This window comes from Gymnogyps californianus, chromosome 3 (genome assembly GCF_018139145.2).
Source record: "Gymnogyps californianus isolate 813 chromosome 3, ASM1813914v2, whole genome shotgun sequence".
Taxonomy (NCBI): Eukaryota; Metazoa; Chordata; class Aves; order Accipitriformes; family Cathartidae; genus Gymnogyps; species Gymnogyps californianus.
This window is the reverse complement of record NC_059473.1, coordinates 24,491,124-24,508,631: the sequence shown is the minus strand read 5'-3', so window position 1 is coordinate 24,508,631 and position 17,508 is coordinate 24,491,124. Positions and strand designations below refer to the sequence as shown.

General features: G+C 38.2%; 1 protein-coding gene across 1 annotated transcript in view; it reads right to left on the bottom strand.

Annotated features, from left to right (window-relative positions):
* The window catches only part of PTPN14 (protein tyrosine phosphatase non-receptor type 14), a 73,824-nt gene that overhangs the window by 21,366 nt on the left and 34,950 nt on the right, over window positions 1-17,508 (bottom strand). Inside the window, exons 4-11 of the mRNA XM_050893233.1 lie at window positions 15,818-15,885; window positions 12,897-12,967; window positions 11,064-11,151; window positions 8,486-8,574; window positions 6,725-6,812; window positions 5,922-6,004; window positions 3,557-3,614; window positions 109-187 (exon numbers count right to left, since the gene is read on the bottom strand). Of these exons, the coding sequence (XP_050749190.1) occupies window positions 109-187; window positions 3,557-3,614; window positions 5,922-6,004; window positions 6,725-6,812; window positions 8,486-8,574; window positions 11,064-11,151; window positions 12,897-12,967; window positions 15,818-15,885 (624 nt within the window). The remainder of the gene's footprint in view (window positions 1-108; window positions 188-3,556; window positions 3,615-5,921; window positions 6,005-6,724; window positions 6,813-8,485; window positions 8,575-11,063; window positions 11,152-12,896; window positions 12,968-15,817; window positions 15,886-17,508) is intronic.

Genomic DNA, 17,508 nt, shown 5'->3' with positions numbered 1-17,508 from the left:
TCCCATTTGACCATGACAGCATTAGAAATCTAGACATAAAGGTTAGGAGCTTCTTTGCATACACATAAAATTGAAGTCCATTAAAGGAAAAATATATGCTTTAAGTACCTTGTGAATTATGTGTTTCAGTGTAGTGTTCTCCACACTGGACATGCATAGGAGGCAGTATAAATGGATGTTGTCTTGGCTGAAATAAAAGCACAAGGAAAAAAACACATTAGGAACTTTGTTTGCTACAATTTTTGCAGCTGAAACAGGAAAAAATGGTTCTATGCCCTTTCCACTGAATACTGCTCTTTCTTACGCAGCCAAAGACACATGGCTTGGCATTTCTTTATAGAACAGAGAATAACATTTTGTAAATTGTTTGCTAAATTTTGTTACAGAGCCCAAAGTTGACCAGTTAAGGCTCCTTTAAGCTCAACCACTTCAGAAAACAACATCCAGACTCTCAGCTCACTTAGAACTTTTCAAAAGTTTATTAAAAGCCCTTCCCTTGAAGAATTAAAACAAAACAAACACCTAATCAGGACAAAAGCAGGAGATGGAACAAATTCAAGGACCTAGAACACTGTTATACAAGCAATAGGAGCACATATGGACTTAACTCTGCAAATTACATGAATATTGGATTCCCTAGATAATGAATTGGAGCCTTCCTCCAACAATCTGCACTGCAACAAGTTTTTTAACACAAGTATCACACGGAGCAATTCAGCCTTAAATCAGCAGGATCATTTGCAGCGAAATAAATCACAGCTGACGCCATATTCACCAGCTTTGTCCATTGGTAAGCCGATGCGTTTTGCAATCATATTTTACCACCTGCACTGTAACGTCCTGTCTGGTGTCACTGAGCAAAGTTTATGAAAACATACTTTGAGATACGAAGCAAGCAGAAGGAGAAGGAAGACACTCTTGTCTCGTGAATATATCTTCCTTAACAGCAGAATAAGGGCTTTTCACTTTTCATCTAGGCTGATTCAAGTAGTTCAAACTATTAAGGAATACTGTGGATGCCCAAGGCGACAAAGAAACACCAAATAATTTCCCTTTGCATGCACATGCACAAAATGAGCACCATGCAAGTTAGCTACTGAAGAGGGGGTGGGGAAGGGGTTAAATTTACATTTTCTGTGTAAATGGGGAGAAGGAATGAGAATCAAAGAAACTGAGCACACACATGAATTCTTGCATACAAAATTGCTGTGTTAAGCCAGAGCTGGAAGATGACAGGAAATATTTCTGCTACAACCACTACTTCCAAGGGTATAAAACCCTACTCTCACTGAACAATCTGGGCAAAGGAGCCTGCTGCTGACAACCCAAGTAGCGGAGCTTAGTCTGGAACAAACCAAGATGTTGGAAAGCCTAACAAAAGGGAGGGCAGAGAAGAAGTGCAAGGAAGGAGAAGTGACTTCTACTGGGAATGTATAGATCTGGAGCAGACAGTTTTCTTTGTGATAGATGTTATGGAAGGTATCTGCAAGAAAGTAGGGATTATTCTTTTTTTCTTTCTTTTCTTTTTTTTTTTTTTTGAAGGCCCATCTGCCTCTTCTGATGAAAGATGAGAAGCTTGAGGTCTGCAGAACGTCAATATCCAAATTAAGGATCACTTGGATATTTTTTTTTTTAAAAATCAGCTAATTAAACGTATCATCATATTAAGATCTCCTACACTGAGGAGGTTTTGCTGGAAAACCAGCATCATTGAGTGCCCTGACAGGAAAAAGAAACAGCATAAAATGGCTTTAAAGTAATAGTTAATAAAATACAGGTTCACCATGATGCTAAAACCATATAAAGGGTCTTAATCTGAAAGTAATGAACATGATCCTCAGTGAAGTGGCAGAGCCTCACCCCAAAGATTCCACTTCACTTCCCATTTATGCCTACTGATTTATTACCATACAAGACAAATGAATAGGTAAGTGTATAAAGGTATGTACAGTGCAGACAACAGTCAGGAGGGCTTTTTTTTTTTCTCTCCAAAGAGAACTGTTCCAACAAGTTAACAAAACAATTATGAAAAAAGCAGTTGAAAGTTCAACGTGAACGGTGAGCAGCCCAGTTCACTTTTTAATTGATGAGCACACATTCCTCCTCTTGATCTTCCTGAGACGTTGGGTTTTTTTTTAAAACTTGTTGCATGCTTATGTTCAAAACATAAAGAGGCAGCAGGATTTGTTTTTCCTTTGAAAAAGTAGATTTCCATTTTTCATATCTAATATAGAAGGCAGCTCTCTTTTTCCCCTTGTGATATATTTGAGGCTATAGCATAAGAATGCTAAGCACATTTCATTTCTTCACCTTCAGTTTTTCATAGCCATCTCCAGGGACCAAACTAGCAGATACCAAAAATACTGTAAAATGCCTCAGAGAATGTAATACACAGCCTGTGTATTGCATCATGACACCTTAAAAACATGCTAAGAATGAAAGGACAAAGAAATCTGGAGCCAGCTACAACAGCTTTCCTGCCAATAGCTGGGAAACACAGAATGCAACTTTTAGATCTAATGGACCATATATACACACACAGGAAAATAGCCTGTGCTGAAATCTGCAAAGATAAAGCTATCCTAATATCAGTACCTGCTTAAGCTTAATTTTGGAACATTTTCACAAGCTGTAACCACACCATGGGGATACGTCAAGAAAACACTCCTGCCCACATTAGCTTTCTGCCATGCAGTGACAGGCTAATGGAGTTATCACTCTGGGAAGGTCTACAAAGCAGGTATAAGCTATATCACACATGGAAACTGGCAACCTGCATACAGATAACATTGCCCTCTGTCTAAGGACTTAGCAGTGCTGTTGCTACTCTTATTTAATGGATTTTGAATTACTGTAAGAAATACTGACATACGAAATGTTAAAATTGGATCCAAAAAAGTGTCCTTAGAACTGACCAGGAAAAAAAGACTCCCACAGACTTTTTTTGTAAAGATTTCAGGAAGAAGTTACCCAGTTTTGTCAGATTTATAGTATTTATGGAGATTAGTTAAATGGAAACAAATACAGTTTAAGAAAAACTCTGAATCACAATCCTGTACCGATTATAATACTCTTACTTAAAATCACAGTAACTTCCCACAGAAAATAGGCTCTTAACCCAAGAAGTTGGTAAATTGTAAGTAGACTTTATACAAAAACACGAGGAATGGAAGGAACACAAAATGAGAAGCTGTAAAATTATGTAATGACTAGGTTTTGATGTATACAGCACAAGACACTTCAAATTCTTTCTAGAGGATTATTTTCTCTGCATATTGAAATAACCTCAATCCAGTAGAAACGATGCTCAGTTTCTGCAGGGCAAATAAAAATATAATGCCTTGAAGACTGTAATTTTTAATACTCAGTGGTGATATTATCCAGTTAACTTAATCAACCTGGGCAGCCACACCCTTGAAACTCATTCCAATCATATTGCCTACAAGAAATGAGTTAATGTGCTTATTTGAAATTTAGAAAGTATTCCATCTTACACAATGCCCCATCCCATTAGAAATGGTATAGACATTCTTAAAGACCCCACCATGGCACATACCAAGGATGACCTACTCCAAGTGGGCCGTCGCCGGATAGGGGGAGGAGAACTTGATTGCCTGTGGAAGAAAAAGTAAAGAGAAATACTAGAAACTACAATATTTCAATTCTGATTCAAGAATGAATGGAAAAAACAAGAGATGAAGAATCTGTAAGTATTGCTCATTAATGAGATTTTTTTTTTTAAATGAATAAATGAAAATAATTTGGGTTCTTCTATAAATACAGGAAGTATTCCAGTTCCAAAATATATATGCTTTCTGTTCATTATCCTATTTGGCTTACTTGGAAACACAAGAAAGAAAAACTGATTTAAAAATGAATCAAACAAGTCTTTTAAGCAATGAAAACTGAACATGGCGCACAGGCAGTCTCAGGTGACTTAAGGTGAACATTAAAACAATGACAATTTTATGAAGTTCATAGCAATCACTCCAAAGCAATGCACACAGATCGGGGGGGGGGGGAGTAACTGGTTAGATAATACTAGCGGAGCCACATACAATATTAGAGTAGCCAGGTGCAGTGGAAGGAACGAGGAGCGTAGGAGGAAAAAAAAAATGAGGAAGGGAAAGAAACAAGTTGAAGGAGGCAGAAATATAGTGCTTACGTGAAAAGAGAAAAGGTGGAATTTGTCCTCTTACAGTTTCTGATCTGGTGAATGATGTTATGTGCGATTAGAGGAAATGCACACAGGAAAACAAACAACTATCATTTTAACAAAGAGGGCAGGAAAATTATTTGGCTAGAAAACATATATTGGCATATGCTGTCATCAATATCTGTGGCTCTAACATAGAAGCTGATACCATATGAGACTGTGGTAAGGAGAGCAGTTCTAATGGCAAAAATACATTTAAACTCCAGTTATTTCACTCAGTGACCTCATGACGTTCCCTATCTTTGTTAGTCCAAACATTTGTAAGTTGTATATGAAGCCGCTACATACACCCAGTTCATGGTGCCCACATACTTATGGCTCAGTGTTTAGAAATCAACACGATCAAAAGCTATTGCTTCTGCAGTCTGGATTATGAATGGTAACAGAAGAGTCCTCTCTGTTGACCCCAATATACAGCTTCAAAGGGGAAATATTCCAAGATGACAGACTATGGTATTTTGTTTTCTTTCTTGACTGTCACAGGGGAGACAATTAGGAGCTTCCTTTGAACTCAATTCCTCTGAAACCATTAAAATTAAATTTAGTATTGGACTACTGGAATGCATTATATGCTGCTAAGAAATGTCTTTTCTGGTCTTCCACTCACCTCCCAAGAACTGAAAGCACCATCTGAAATCTAATCAACATCTCTTTTCTGTAAGTGAAAAGATCACTCTATGCAGTTCACCTCATTGGTCTCTCCAATACTCTGACTCACTGTATGTTAATACAATGGGTGCATACATAATATTAGAAAGCTAGACCTTCCAATCTTCCCTCATCATTTTGGCTTTATTTTCCAACAGATGGCATTACTCAGCTGAACAGATGGGATGTCCAGTTCTAAGCAGAGCTGTTGATAGAGATGAGACTTCTTCATATCTTTCCAGCTAACTGAGCTGATAAGTTTTGCAAGGAATTCATGTTCTCATTCCTATACAAACCCAGCACATCATGATAATTTCTCAAAACTCTAAACTTCTGAAAGCTAAATTTATCTCAAACTAAAATTGCTGTGTGCTGGTATAAATGAAACATCCTCAGCTAACAAACAGACTTTTGACTTATAACTAAAGCCTCATGAATTCCTCCTTCAGTTAGGATGAATCCACCTGTGTGTGAAGACTAGCTAAAGGCCAGTTCCTTAGGGAGTGCTCAAAGTACAACCTAAAGGAGACTTCAGGTTCAGGTTTACAGTCTCTGCTGTGTTGTGCTAGTATGGCTACCCACATTAACATTCCTAGGTGTCCTCCCTTGTTTGGCACACATAAGAAGCAGATAAATTATACTGCCCAAATTAGAAGACGACAACCTGTGTTTTCCACCAACCCTAGCTGCTAGATGGGTAGTGCATCTTCAAAATGCTACTGCAATTCACATTTTGGCATGTTAACGTATGTCACCTTTCACTCCAGTTTATACTAAAACTCTGGGTTATGAACGGCGGAGACCAAGGGCTTCAATTCAAGACTTTCTGTCAGATTTGGCTGCTTGAGGAGCATCAAGCCTCACAAGGCTCAGAATGAAATTTCATTCTCAATTGTCTCTTCTTGCTGGTGGTCAAAACAAAACAAGAAGAAAAGGGAAAGGGGACAAGAATAACTGACACAGTGACTAGAAAAAACAAACAAAACCAGACATGCCAAAACTCAGATCAATTCCAAAGCAGGGTGTCAGAAAAAAACTCTGAAGAAAGAGTACTCACTCTGTGCAGATTTTGTTCTGTTTGTAAAACTTGTGTCTTGCTGCAAACAGCCGTGAAATATATTTGGCATTTTCAAGATCATCCTTTAAACGCAAGAAAAAATAGGAAAAAAATAGAAATATATAATAATTAATTTTGTTATTCTTATCACGAAGTAACACAGAAGAGTTTTAAAAATCCAATTGCAGTAACGGTTGTTAAGGTCCGTCATGTACAGAATCTGGCTGCCAAGAACATGTCTAGTGCCCTCAAGACCATTCAAGGCACTGAATTACTGAAATACAGTGGCATGCCTTTACATGCTGCCACTTCACTGCTAAGTCACAGTAGGAGGGGAGGAGGGACAACAACAAAAAAAAAAAAGCTCAAGCTTGCTGGTCCAGTTTCTATACTGGCCTTGGTTCAGGGAGATGTGGAGTGATTTTAAATAGCACAGAACAGCACTGCAGTCCTCTGAGTTCCAGTATGTGCACACATGGTAGCTTATGCCCAGTTTCTACAACTGCTTAGGCTGCTATATTTATGCTAGCATGAAAGATAGCGTGGCAATGTGGATGTTTCATCCAACAAACACTTCAGTTTTTTGCAGACTTCCCAGCATAGTATACTTTGGGATGCTTGGAAGAGAATACAAATATTGGTAACTAAATGAAGTTAATTTCACTCTCTGTATAAAGTAAAATGTGAACTGGGGTGAGGGGAGGGCTTATGGTGAGTGAGCCTCTTTGGAAAAGTGGAATTTTAAAGGTTTATTTTTTATATAAGCAGCTTTCTTGATGACACTGATTAGATCTTTTTCTTACTGTGTGAAACAGCACATTCTCTTCTTTGTTGATCAACTCTAGAACAATCGAAGACTTGTTATGTGCTATATTCCCAATGTCATTCCACCTGTAGAGTAAAAAAAAAAATGCAGTAGAGTTTGCCAACATATACATTCAAACATTTCACAAACGCATTAAGAATCTCTTAGTCAACATCAGTCTCATTTTATGTGAAAGCTTTTCAGTAGCTGTTTGGTGAAGAAACATGGTCAGGAAAATAAGGAAGTCATGCTCTGATTAAAGGAAAAACAGATATTCAGCTCTTAACCCAAATTAGGAGAGTTAAAAACTCTCTTTAAAAACACCAATTTGAAGACTCGTAATAGAAGATACATTGAAAATACATTAGTGATAAACATTTTACTGAACTGTGGCATTTTTGAACTGATTGATTTTAGCCACATGTCAGAAATCTTTTAAGTTTGTTTTTTTTTTTTTAATAGTGCCATTCCTCTCCAAATGCTGTTTCCAACTTTCCTCCAGTGCCAATTCTTCCTAGAGAAGGTTAGGTTGACAACATGGTTACGTAGGCTATGCATACCACGTTAATACTCTGGTTTTATGTTTGCCATCTTTTTTTTCAAGTAATTGTCAGGTTACCCAAGATCAGAGTTATAATCTTCTTACAAATAGCTGACAGACATTTGCGTACATTGCATGCAATCCATGGGGATGGAAAGGACTCGTTTGTTCTGTTTGCAGCATGCATTCCTCTTCATGTCATGGCAGGATGCTTGAACTGCGTATTTCCAAAGAGTAAGGATCCCAGCACCAACTATCATTTCTACATGTAAAGAAACTTCTTGCTTTTGTCACCTGGCACAGTTAAAGGATTATCTAATTTCTTCTCAAAATTAAATATGCACAATATCAGCTACGTGGAAAAGTGAGCCCTGACATTTTTGAAGATGACCACTGAAAGCCCTTTTAAGGCAAAACCCCCAACATTCCAGCTTAAGTCTGATACAAGCCTTAGCTACTGCCTAAAAATTAGTGCACCTCATAAAACACAATTTTTTTGGCTGCACAAATGTTCATATTCTAATAACAGGGACTAGTAAAAATCCACTTCAAGTTAACACCAACAGTAATGTAAACACCCATCAGAACAGTAGCAAAGAAGAACAAGTGAAACCCTAGCCTCCCTGGAATCATGGAGACTTCTAGCAACATTTTCATACAGAACAAACTTTTATAAGTAGTAACAAAACCCACAAAAGAAAGTTAAGGGAAAGGCTTAAGTGATTCTTAATAACCAAAATAAACAGCAGAACAAATAAACAAGTGACACAGCCAGGATTTTCAAAGTTACAGAATGAGAAAGTTCAGCTTTTTTTTTTTTTTTTTTTAAGTGGGGCACCTAAATATGGCAACCAGACTTTCAGAAATGTTGAGTGCCTAGGCTGCCAACCGTGAGGTTTAACAGATTTGCATTCAGAAGCATCAAAGAAGCAGACATAAAGGCAAGAAAAGAAAAGGGATCAAAGCCTTGTAAGTAGAACAAGATACATGACAGACAACTATGTCTTTCTTGCCATCAAACCCATTCACAGACATCAGAAATTATTCTTTATCACATCTCTTATGGCCAAGAGGCCAATCCTGAAAACAGCGAGGTGACTACTCCTTAGTTAGAGGATTGGCACTATTGAAGTCACATATGTAAGTAAGGAAAAAAAACCCCACACATGGAGCTCTGAAAAGAAACTTGCTTTAAATACAGAAGACCCTAGTTTTTACCTATAAATCACAGTTGTCTTTCCAATTCTGTTTTTTATGAAGATTCCCATGAAGAAAATACCGAGGTGTATGTCATTTCCATGATTATCCTGCAGAGAAAGGATAATATATTAAGTTTAATAAAAAATCACTGGCCAATACATGCATATGAATGCATGCTGAACTACCAAACAGAAGCCACTCTTCAGGATGAGTGCAGGAGTAACCCTTGACTAACCTATATTTTGCTGCTTTATTGGACTCTGATTTTCATTATTTCAAAGCAGTTAGCACTTAACTGTATTCATTCTGTTGATTAGTGAGAACAGACAAAGGCTAAATGAGCCCAAGGCTCTCCTCTATCAAACAACATGCACACCACAAACTGGCATCATTGTATAATACCCCACATTCCCTATCATTGTGATTATAGCTATCTAGAGCCCGTATGACTACCAAAAGCAATAGTCCTCTTTCACATTCACAGTATTTCTCCAGTCATCTGTTAAAACATGTAGAGATTTCTGAAAACCACACCTGGAGATGGAATCCCTCTCAAAAGCTATACCCTTCACGCTTCCTCCTTCAAGTACTCCGTGTAGAAGTTCGCAGCATGTCACCCTAAAAAGTACTTGTATCTCTATACAGATACATCCTCCATTGTTTTTCAATTATTGGGTTAAATATTCATCTGCATGCACCACATAACATCCACTGTTCTTGCACTGTTTTTCAGAAGTTCTATTGTTTTTGTGCCTACCCATATCTCCTTGCAGGCTCCTGTTTGAAAACCATGTGCTCCTGTTCCATTTTGCAATCAGTTGTTTTCTTAAAAACACTTTTTCTTTTTTGCTACGAAAGCTTAATGCTGTTGACAAAGAGGTTTTTCAACATTTGTCAACAAAAACAACTCCCCCTCAGCTGCGTATATAGTCATTGATTCACACTTTAAAGTGGTAAATAAAAATCATGCTAACACAAAGAGTGTGGTTAAAAAGAATTGCTAGAAGAAAGGATATGAGAGAAGTTAATGCACTACACATGAGAAAATTCTAGAAACCATCAGGCGCCCCTGCATTTTAATAGATCAGATTAGAGCTGTTCTCCCAGCCTTGCTGTACTTGATCCCCATAAGGCAACAATGGAGTATCTGCACCTGTTTAACTACTGAGTGTTAGGCCTTTTGCAAACAAATGATGGATGCCAATTTTCAAGCCCCAGCCTATGCACTGATTCTCACTGCCGCATATGCCAGCATTCTTCCACATATACTACTAGTCAACAGAGGTCCTACAGCTGACAGTCTTCAGTTTAGTCTGATTGGAGAACTACATATTCCTCTGCCTTGTCCCAGAGGCAGCTTTAGAAGGCAAAGAGATTGGGAAAATGTTGGGGAAAACGTATGTATTTGTACACATATAAATGTACGCGCATGTGTGTGTATACACACAAATATCTATACAGAAAGAAAGAGAAATGTATTTCTAATAGCATTTTCTAACAGGAAGAAAAGAGAAATCTTTCATTTTTCCCTTTGAATGCAGTTCTATTTGCCTACAAGGCCAGCACGCTGCTCTTTGACACAAGGGTAGCACCTTCCTGCAATTTTGCAGAGCACCCAGTCCACTGTTCATACTTATCTTACTGACATGCAATAATATCTAATGACAATTCCAACACAGAAATCCTTTGCAGCAGCATGCAGCATTAATCTGAATTAATTTGAGGAAAACATTGATTTCATTCATTGGCAATAAACATTCCATAATTTTTGTTGTTGGGTAGGAGGTTTTTTGCCATTCAGCACCTCTCCTTCAAGCCAATTTTAAGATTGGCCAAAGGATCAATTCTGACTTCAGCAGAAAGGTTTTTTTGTTTGGTGTGGGGTTTTGTTTGTTTGGTTTGGTTTTAAATTCCAAGTCATCTTTAACTAGCAGAAAAATTGCTAGCAGACCACCAGTTATGGTGGCTGGGTTGGTTAGCAAAGAGAAATGGGTCGTGTTGGTAACAGCAGTTTTCAGTTTCTCAGCACAACTTTATCATGGTGCTCCATAAGGCCAGGCAGACCATTCATGGCAGAAAGGAGCTTCCAGTGAAGGGAAAGTGACTACAAATGCAAAACAAACCTTGAAACCCCCCCTCAGTTTTAAATGTGTGGAGGACCTGTGTGCACATGTGAGAAACTAAGGAAAGGTAAAGATAATGCTTGGTAAATACCAACTTAGAAAGACATGAAAAGGTCTTATCTTCCTATCCTGTTAAAGATGACCAGAGCTGAGGTTCATTTGCCCCAGCCACTCTCCCTCAGACAGCACTCAAAGAAAAGCAAGGAGCATCTCTGCTTCCCAAGTGAGCAGGCCCTAGCACATAGCAACCTCTTCTGTGAAAAGGACTTTGGTGGAAGAGAAGTAACACTACAGGCCGAAGATATCCTCATGCTGCAATGTCCATTCAAACACCAGCAGTCATTCCACCCTCCAGAACAGTGGAACAAGTCCTGTCTCTTTTGGAAAAAGATGACTTGCATGCGTTTCAAAGGTTGCTACAGACTTCAGCATCATTTGATTCAGAAGTTCCTTTATAATATACACTAACATACCTTCACAGGGAAAATTTCCTGTCCAAACCCATCAAGGCGTTCCACTTCATTGATGTACATTAGCTCAGCCTCTGCTGGTGTAATGCCACTGCAATTAGAGTAACAAAAGGCAGCAAATGGTTCAATATTATATGCACACAAAAAATAGTAGTGAAAAAATAGGAGATTCACAAACCACTTTAGAAGACACTTTGGAGATGCTGCCTAGAAATGCACAACACAAAACTAACTTTCAACATTAGGATCATAATCAGCAAGGGGAGGAATTTTTCCTAAATGTTGCTAAGGTAAGGTACAAAGCACAGTTTAAATTACAGGAGGAACAAACTGAACTGATCATATTACTCAGTTTCTTCTGCACACATCAAATGTTTTCCAGGCTTTATTAAAACATCAGGCCATTGCATCAGCTTGTGTCTAGTTTTGGATGGCCAATTTGAGCCATATGGGTCCTAATTTGCATAAATAGTATACAAATCCACTGAAGTTTCTTAAAATGACTTGAAAGGGAAGACGTACATTTTCAAGTTGGCTGTTCAAAAACACAGGCACTAAATCCAAATGTTGAGCAGATTCTCTTTCATAACAGAGAACAAATCAGCTGAAAACTTTTACACACGTGTCTATACACGCTCCTGTCACAGCTCAGGAATTCGGCCAGATTTCAGTTCCCAAAAGCAGGTCAGAATAGATCGCAGGTTGCTCCAAAAGAAGGCCGCTATTAATGTTTCTCCTCTTTGCTCCTCCTTACTACAGCTTACAAACAGAAATATAGGAACCAGACAAATACTTGGGAGAAAGCGGGAGAGAAAGGAGGTGGAATGTGATCTACCTGCTGAAGTGAGGGTAAGTATCTGTTCTTTGTGTTGCAGAAATAGCACTAAAAGAGCACAGCAGGGGAGGGAAATCTTTCCTTTCAAGTCTGGGAGTTAACCAAGATCACACAAGCAGCCCATGGCAGAGAGAGAAGAACAGAACCAGGCCTGTTCATGGCCACCTTGGAAGCTAACCCTTTGGTTGCATCAAAGGCCCGAGCTTGCATTGAAACTCGGACTGAGAATGGCCTTAGACTCAGAGACTGGTATTTGCCCCTTTACAACGATTTTCTGTCATATAATGGGGAGTGCTGCACCCTTCACATAATATTCCTATTGCATTTCATGTAATAAAGCTTTAAATGCAAATTCATAATATAACACAAAAGATTATTTCCAATGACATATAGGCACTGCCATTTTTCTAAGAACAGCACTCTAGAAGTTTGAATACTTCCACCACCAAAACACCTAGATAACATGAAAGAAGCCTGCTTACAAAGAAGGTATTTGTACTGAAGCACTAATACATACACTACTAGCTCATTAACTAGTAACACCATATTGTATCTTTTCCACAATAAGACTTAAAACCCAACTCCTGTTATTTTCATTTCCATTACGTTAAGAGCGTGTGTTTCCTCCTCTCTCTTGAATGGAAGAAAACCCTCGGACCACCCCCAGTCAAGTCACGGGGTCTTTCACCATCAGGATTTAAATGAAACCAAGAAGAGAAAGGAATCTACTACATAGCGCAAGTAGCGTTACACATGCTCATTAAACATTATGGTGCAAATGCTCATTTATTTGGGATTAAGTTCCTCGGCCATTTTGTGTTCACGAGAGGCAGATAATCTTTTGTAATAGACTAATTAAAAATCCAGCGAGATATAGCATAATAGTAACATGAAGATAGGCTAGTTTACCCCTGCCAGAAAAGCATGGGGAGGAATGGAAGTACTAAGAGGATGATGACAATAAAAAAAAAATAATCCGAACCTTAACGTGTCAAGCTCACCTGTGAGTTCGGTGCTCCTGAGCAACCTTTTGAGTCAGCTCCTCCAAGACAGCTTCATCCTGGGTCCACTCCTGTAAGAATATGAAGTAGCATTGAAAACTAGTCATCCAAAGAGAGAGCTGACAAAATGCAAGACAGGAGTTATGACAGCAGATGTTTCAGGATGTTTCCTGTTCATGCTCTTCCAGCTAGTTACAGAGAGAGAACCTATCACCAACTGCATTGAAAATTCAGAGCCCAGGATGCTGAAAATGTGCAAGGAGAACACGAGCACCTGATTTTATTATACCTTTTTTGGGGAGGGTAAAAAGATACTGTTAGAAATAGGGGTAAGGTGCTTATTATTCCAAAATAGAGAACAGAGTACAGAGCACGGATAAGGGATCTTTTCCTGGATAAGGACCAAACAAGTCTTTAAAAACTCTTGGAAGTCTACGAATTAATATAGACCTTTTAAACCAGCCCAAAATAATGCATAGACCATGGAAAATGAAGTCATGGGTATTTTTGTCCTGCAACCTACAGGTACTTCCTTCCCCATGTTAAAAGGGATTGAAAGTTTTACTACCTCTTCAAATATGTAATAAAATGTATTTTATGCTTGCAACACATTTCTGAGCAGAAATTTTTATCTTCTGCAAATTTAATAATGTGTGGTAGAAAATTCTGAAATAATTGGGAGCAAGTTAATAAAGGAATTCTGCTCATAAATTCAAGGCAAAAAAAAAAAGGAAGCTGAAAAACTTTCTTGCAAAACCTCAAAGTTCTTATTTTTATTTAAAAAAGCCTTAAGGCTGCATGTAATGTACTTAAATACACTGCCTGTTTCTTGCTCAATGGGGCCCTCCCTCTGATATTTGCTTCTGCCACAAAAAAATGTGAAAGTGGTAGCGTGCTAATGAAAAATGGCATGGTACATGCCTATGCACAGCTACACACCTGTGGGGTGTACTGTGTACATAACTTTGTTCTTTTCACTGCTGAAGAAATGCCATTTGACACACATTGTAGCCTCACAAGATCAAACAGTAGAAATGTAGCTGCCCCTCCCTCATCCACCAGCTCACTTCACTAATGCATTTATAGCAACGTTCTCGTTGGAGGCTCTTTCTATGCCTGAGATTCACTCAAATCCTCCCACTTGCTTCAGGAGTAGTTTATATCTGCAGCACTTAGCAATTGTCACTGAACTTGCAGTGAAATATTTACTATTATGTTATCCACTCCTCCCCAGAGGAGCAAAGACAAGTAGTTAAAGAGATGTCTAGAGAGACAGTTGATTTAAGAGTAGGCTTCTGAAGACTGCAGGAAACAGACACTTTGCTGATCTTGTTAAATTTAGCAATAGTAGCGTAGATGAAAGGCAAGATACCACAAAGTGAGCACATGCAAAACAGAAGAGAGCTGACCACAACACCATGGAGGCAGCTGACTCAAAAATGGAGATTCTAGGAGATGGGCCCAAAGAGTAAACTGCTGAACCACACAGAAATTAACCACCTGAAAGCTCATCTAGAGGCCTAAACCCTCCCCTAATTTTTTTCTGAATAGAAAAATAATATCAGTATATTGAAAGACCTTTGCAGAAGTTCAGTAATTTACAAAGTAACAGCTTGACAACACATTTCTCTGTCTATATTTGCAACGATCTTCTTTCCCACTTAGGCTATCGTACACAACTTCGTAAGCCATCAACTATACACAAGATCATCAATTACTTATCAATAGATAAAGGCAGCCTGCCAAAGAAATCCTGCTCCACTAGTCAGGCTAACAGAAGTTCCCTAGTGAAAGGTCAATACTGAAGCTACATTCTAGCTATACAAGGCATATTCAGATCTCTGTACATTCACTAATTCCCCTTCTTCCCGCAGACTCTCTTTTTCAGGTGGTATTGAACTGTCTACCAGCTGAAAATTGCACTTTCTCTTCAAGACACTGTGCAGCTGTCACCTTTTTGGACTTGAGAATGGACTATCCGCTGCAGTTCCTGTACAAAGAGCGCCAGTAAATGGGATGAAATGCTTCTGGAAGTGCCTTTCTCAAGCCTTCAAATTACAGTGAGATGAATCATTCTCCTTCTACCGCTCCACTAATTGCAGAAGGAAACCAGATGCCTTAACTTCTAGGCAGCTACACTCAGGGCATGGGAACCCCACCCCACTTCCAAAATTTTTTTTCCAGTTAGAGAGAATTCCATTATCTTTTACATTTTATGAAGCTTACACTCAAGACTCGTGCTGATGGACTTGTTCATCTAAGATAAAGCCAGCCTTAACCTCAGCAGGCTTTTTTTTTTTTTCCTCTAATCCATCCTCCCAGAGAGGCTCAATGTCATGGATTGCAAGTGCTTGGCATTTGTCATCAGAGTTTCTAACATCATTGGTGACCTAAAACACTTCCCTCAGCATTCAAGTTATTTTTTAGTTTCCAATGCAAATTTAAAACAAATTTACAGCACAGTCTCTGGAGACCATTTTGAGAAGACCTGATTCATGCTTCACTTCAGTCTAATAGTCAGTTGATGTAAATTCACATTCTCTTGAGGAAAGGCTGCATGATTTGTCCTGTGACACATGAGCAGCCCTCATATCCCCTTGTTATGCCGTGTTACTAATACTGCAGTACTGCTAATATACACCTTTTTAAATAGCTGCAAATTCTTTTTTGATTCAAAGAAGTACATTGTTTTTGTTGACACCTATTCCTAGTGGAGGCTTAACAGAAACTGAAAAAGGGCTAAATTTCCATAGCATTCATTCAGATACAACCAAGTATATCGCAGGTTTTGGGGAGCAAAGTTTATTTCCACTATTAATAGTTCAGCGCTGGTGCTTTTACTCTGTTATCAACAAAGCCATCTCTGAGGCATGGAGAAATTATTCATAAAAGACCACAAAAGACGGGGATAAGGAACTTACCATAGGAAACAAGACATATTCTCGAAGGAAGTCATGAGATTCAAACTGACTATAGTCTCCAAAATCCGCTGGAAAAAAACAACACAATTACTCATTTTAGCACTTTCCACACATGTTAAGACCACGCTCAACCTTTGCACAGATGCTTAATTTCAAGTGGGCGAGTTCTCTCTGAAGCCACAACCCAGCACAAAAATTTCTGCTTGTACTTTAGCTTTTAACATGGAGGTCTGAAAATAATAGTGTTATTACCAGAGATCAAATAACAGCCAACAAGTAATTTCTCTCTTTTGATCCCTAATATTATGACCATTTGCAATGCTTAACCATCAGGAGTGCAAGAGTTTCTTTTTCTGTAGCTGTCATGAACTAATACCATCATCTAACAAGGCTGGCATTGCTCATTCTCTTTAAAAATGGTGCACGCTTTTGCTTCTCTATTTCCAACCCTGACTAGGCAAAAAAAAAAAAAAAAAAAAAAATTAACCTACCTCTGCTACAATTCTACACAATTGTACAGAAGATGTTTAATTTTACAGCCTAGGAGGTTAAAATCCACTAGCCAATTGTATTAAAAATTGTCAACAACCAACATGGTTTGGGGGGGGGGGGGGGGAGGTCGGTCTTCTCCTTCTGCAGCCAATGTAACAGTACAGGCACTGTGTCAGTTTAACTGACTGGCCCACACCTTTCTACTTGTTTTCCTACTTCTTCTACATCTCTTTAAGAGGTACTCATCTCCATGCTCACATTCACTCATACGTCGGGCTGAGGATTCTTGTCTAAATGTCCTTGAAACCATGGAGTTTTGAAAATGCTTCCTAAAGGCTAAATTATGTTGAAAAATACAAAACAAAGCCTATATTTATCTATCTGTTAAATACACAACAGCTTATATCAAAAGAATATCTTGCCAGGAGGTTTTTATTTTATATTACTTGAACTGGATCAAACGTCATCTACAAGATTCTCATATTATAGAAGCTGGAAATCCCCACCATAAATCATACTATCTAAACATTCTTTCAAAGGTCCTAGACAATTTCATGTATTGCAGGATGCCAAAAATGCAGTTTCATTTTGTTTTCACCTCAGAGTTATGTTTTAACATAAACAGAAAGAAATCAAAATGGACATGAAACAGAGTCTGTAAGTTTAAAAGAAATAAGTATTTCAAATATCTTCGGTTGCATCACATGCAAAGGACAAAGGGAGTAATACAAGGTCAGGAATAAAGCGAACAAGATTAGATGCAGCATTCTGATGCAATGGTCTTTGAAATATAATAGATTATGTAGAAAATTCAGAATAAAACTGATTACTTCAAATTGATTACAAAGACTGACTCTCAAAATTAGCAAAAAGCTCCAAAAACACAGGACCAGTGAAACATATTCAGTATCTATTTAGCCCTAACTTACACACGGGAAAAACTTCATTTACTTAAATTGCAAGATTCAGTATGGAATCTTACACATATATTTTCCTTTATTAATAAAATATTTCAAGATTTGACAGGAAACATTTTTTCTTCAATTTTTAACCAAGAAATAATATACTAAAACAGAACTTCTACTGCCCTAAGAAAGATCATATTAGCATTACTCTCCTTTAATTTTCAAGAATCAGATCTTCATGTTTGCTATTTATGTATATACTTCCGCCTTCCCTCTCCTCAGAGGACATGCCCA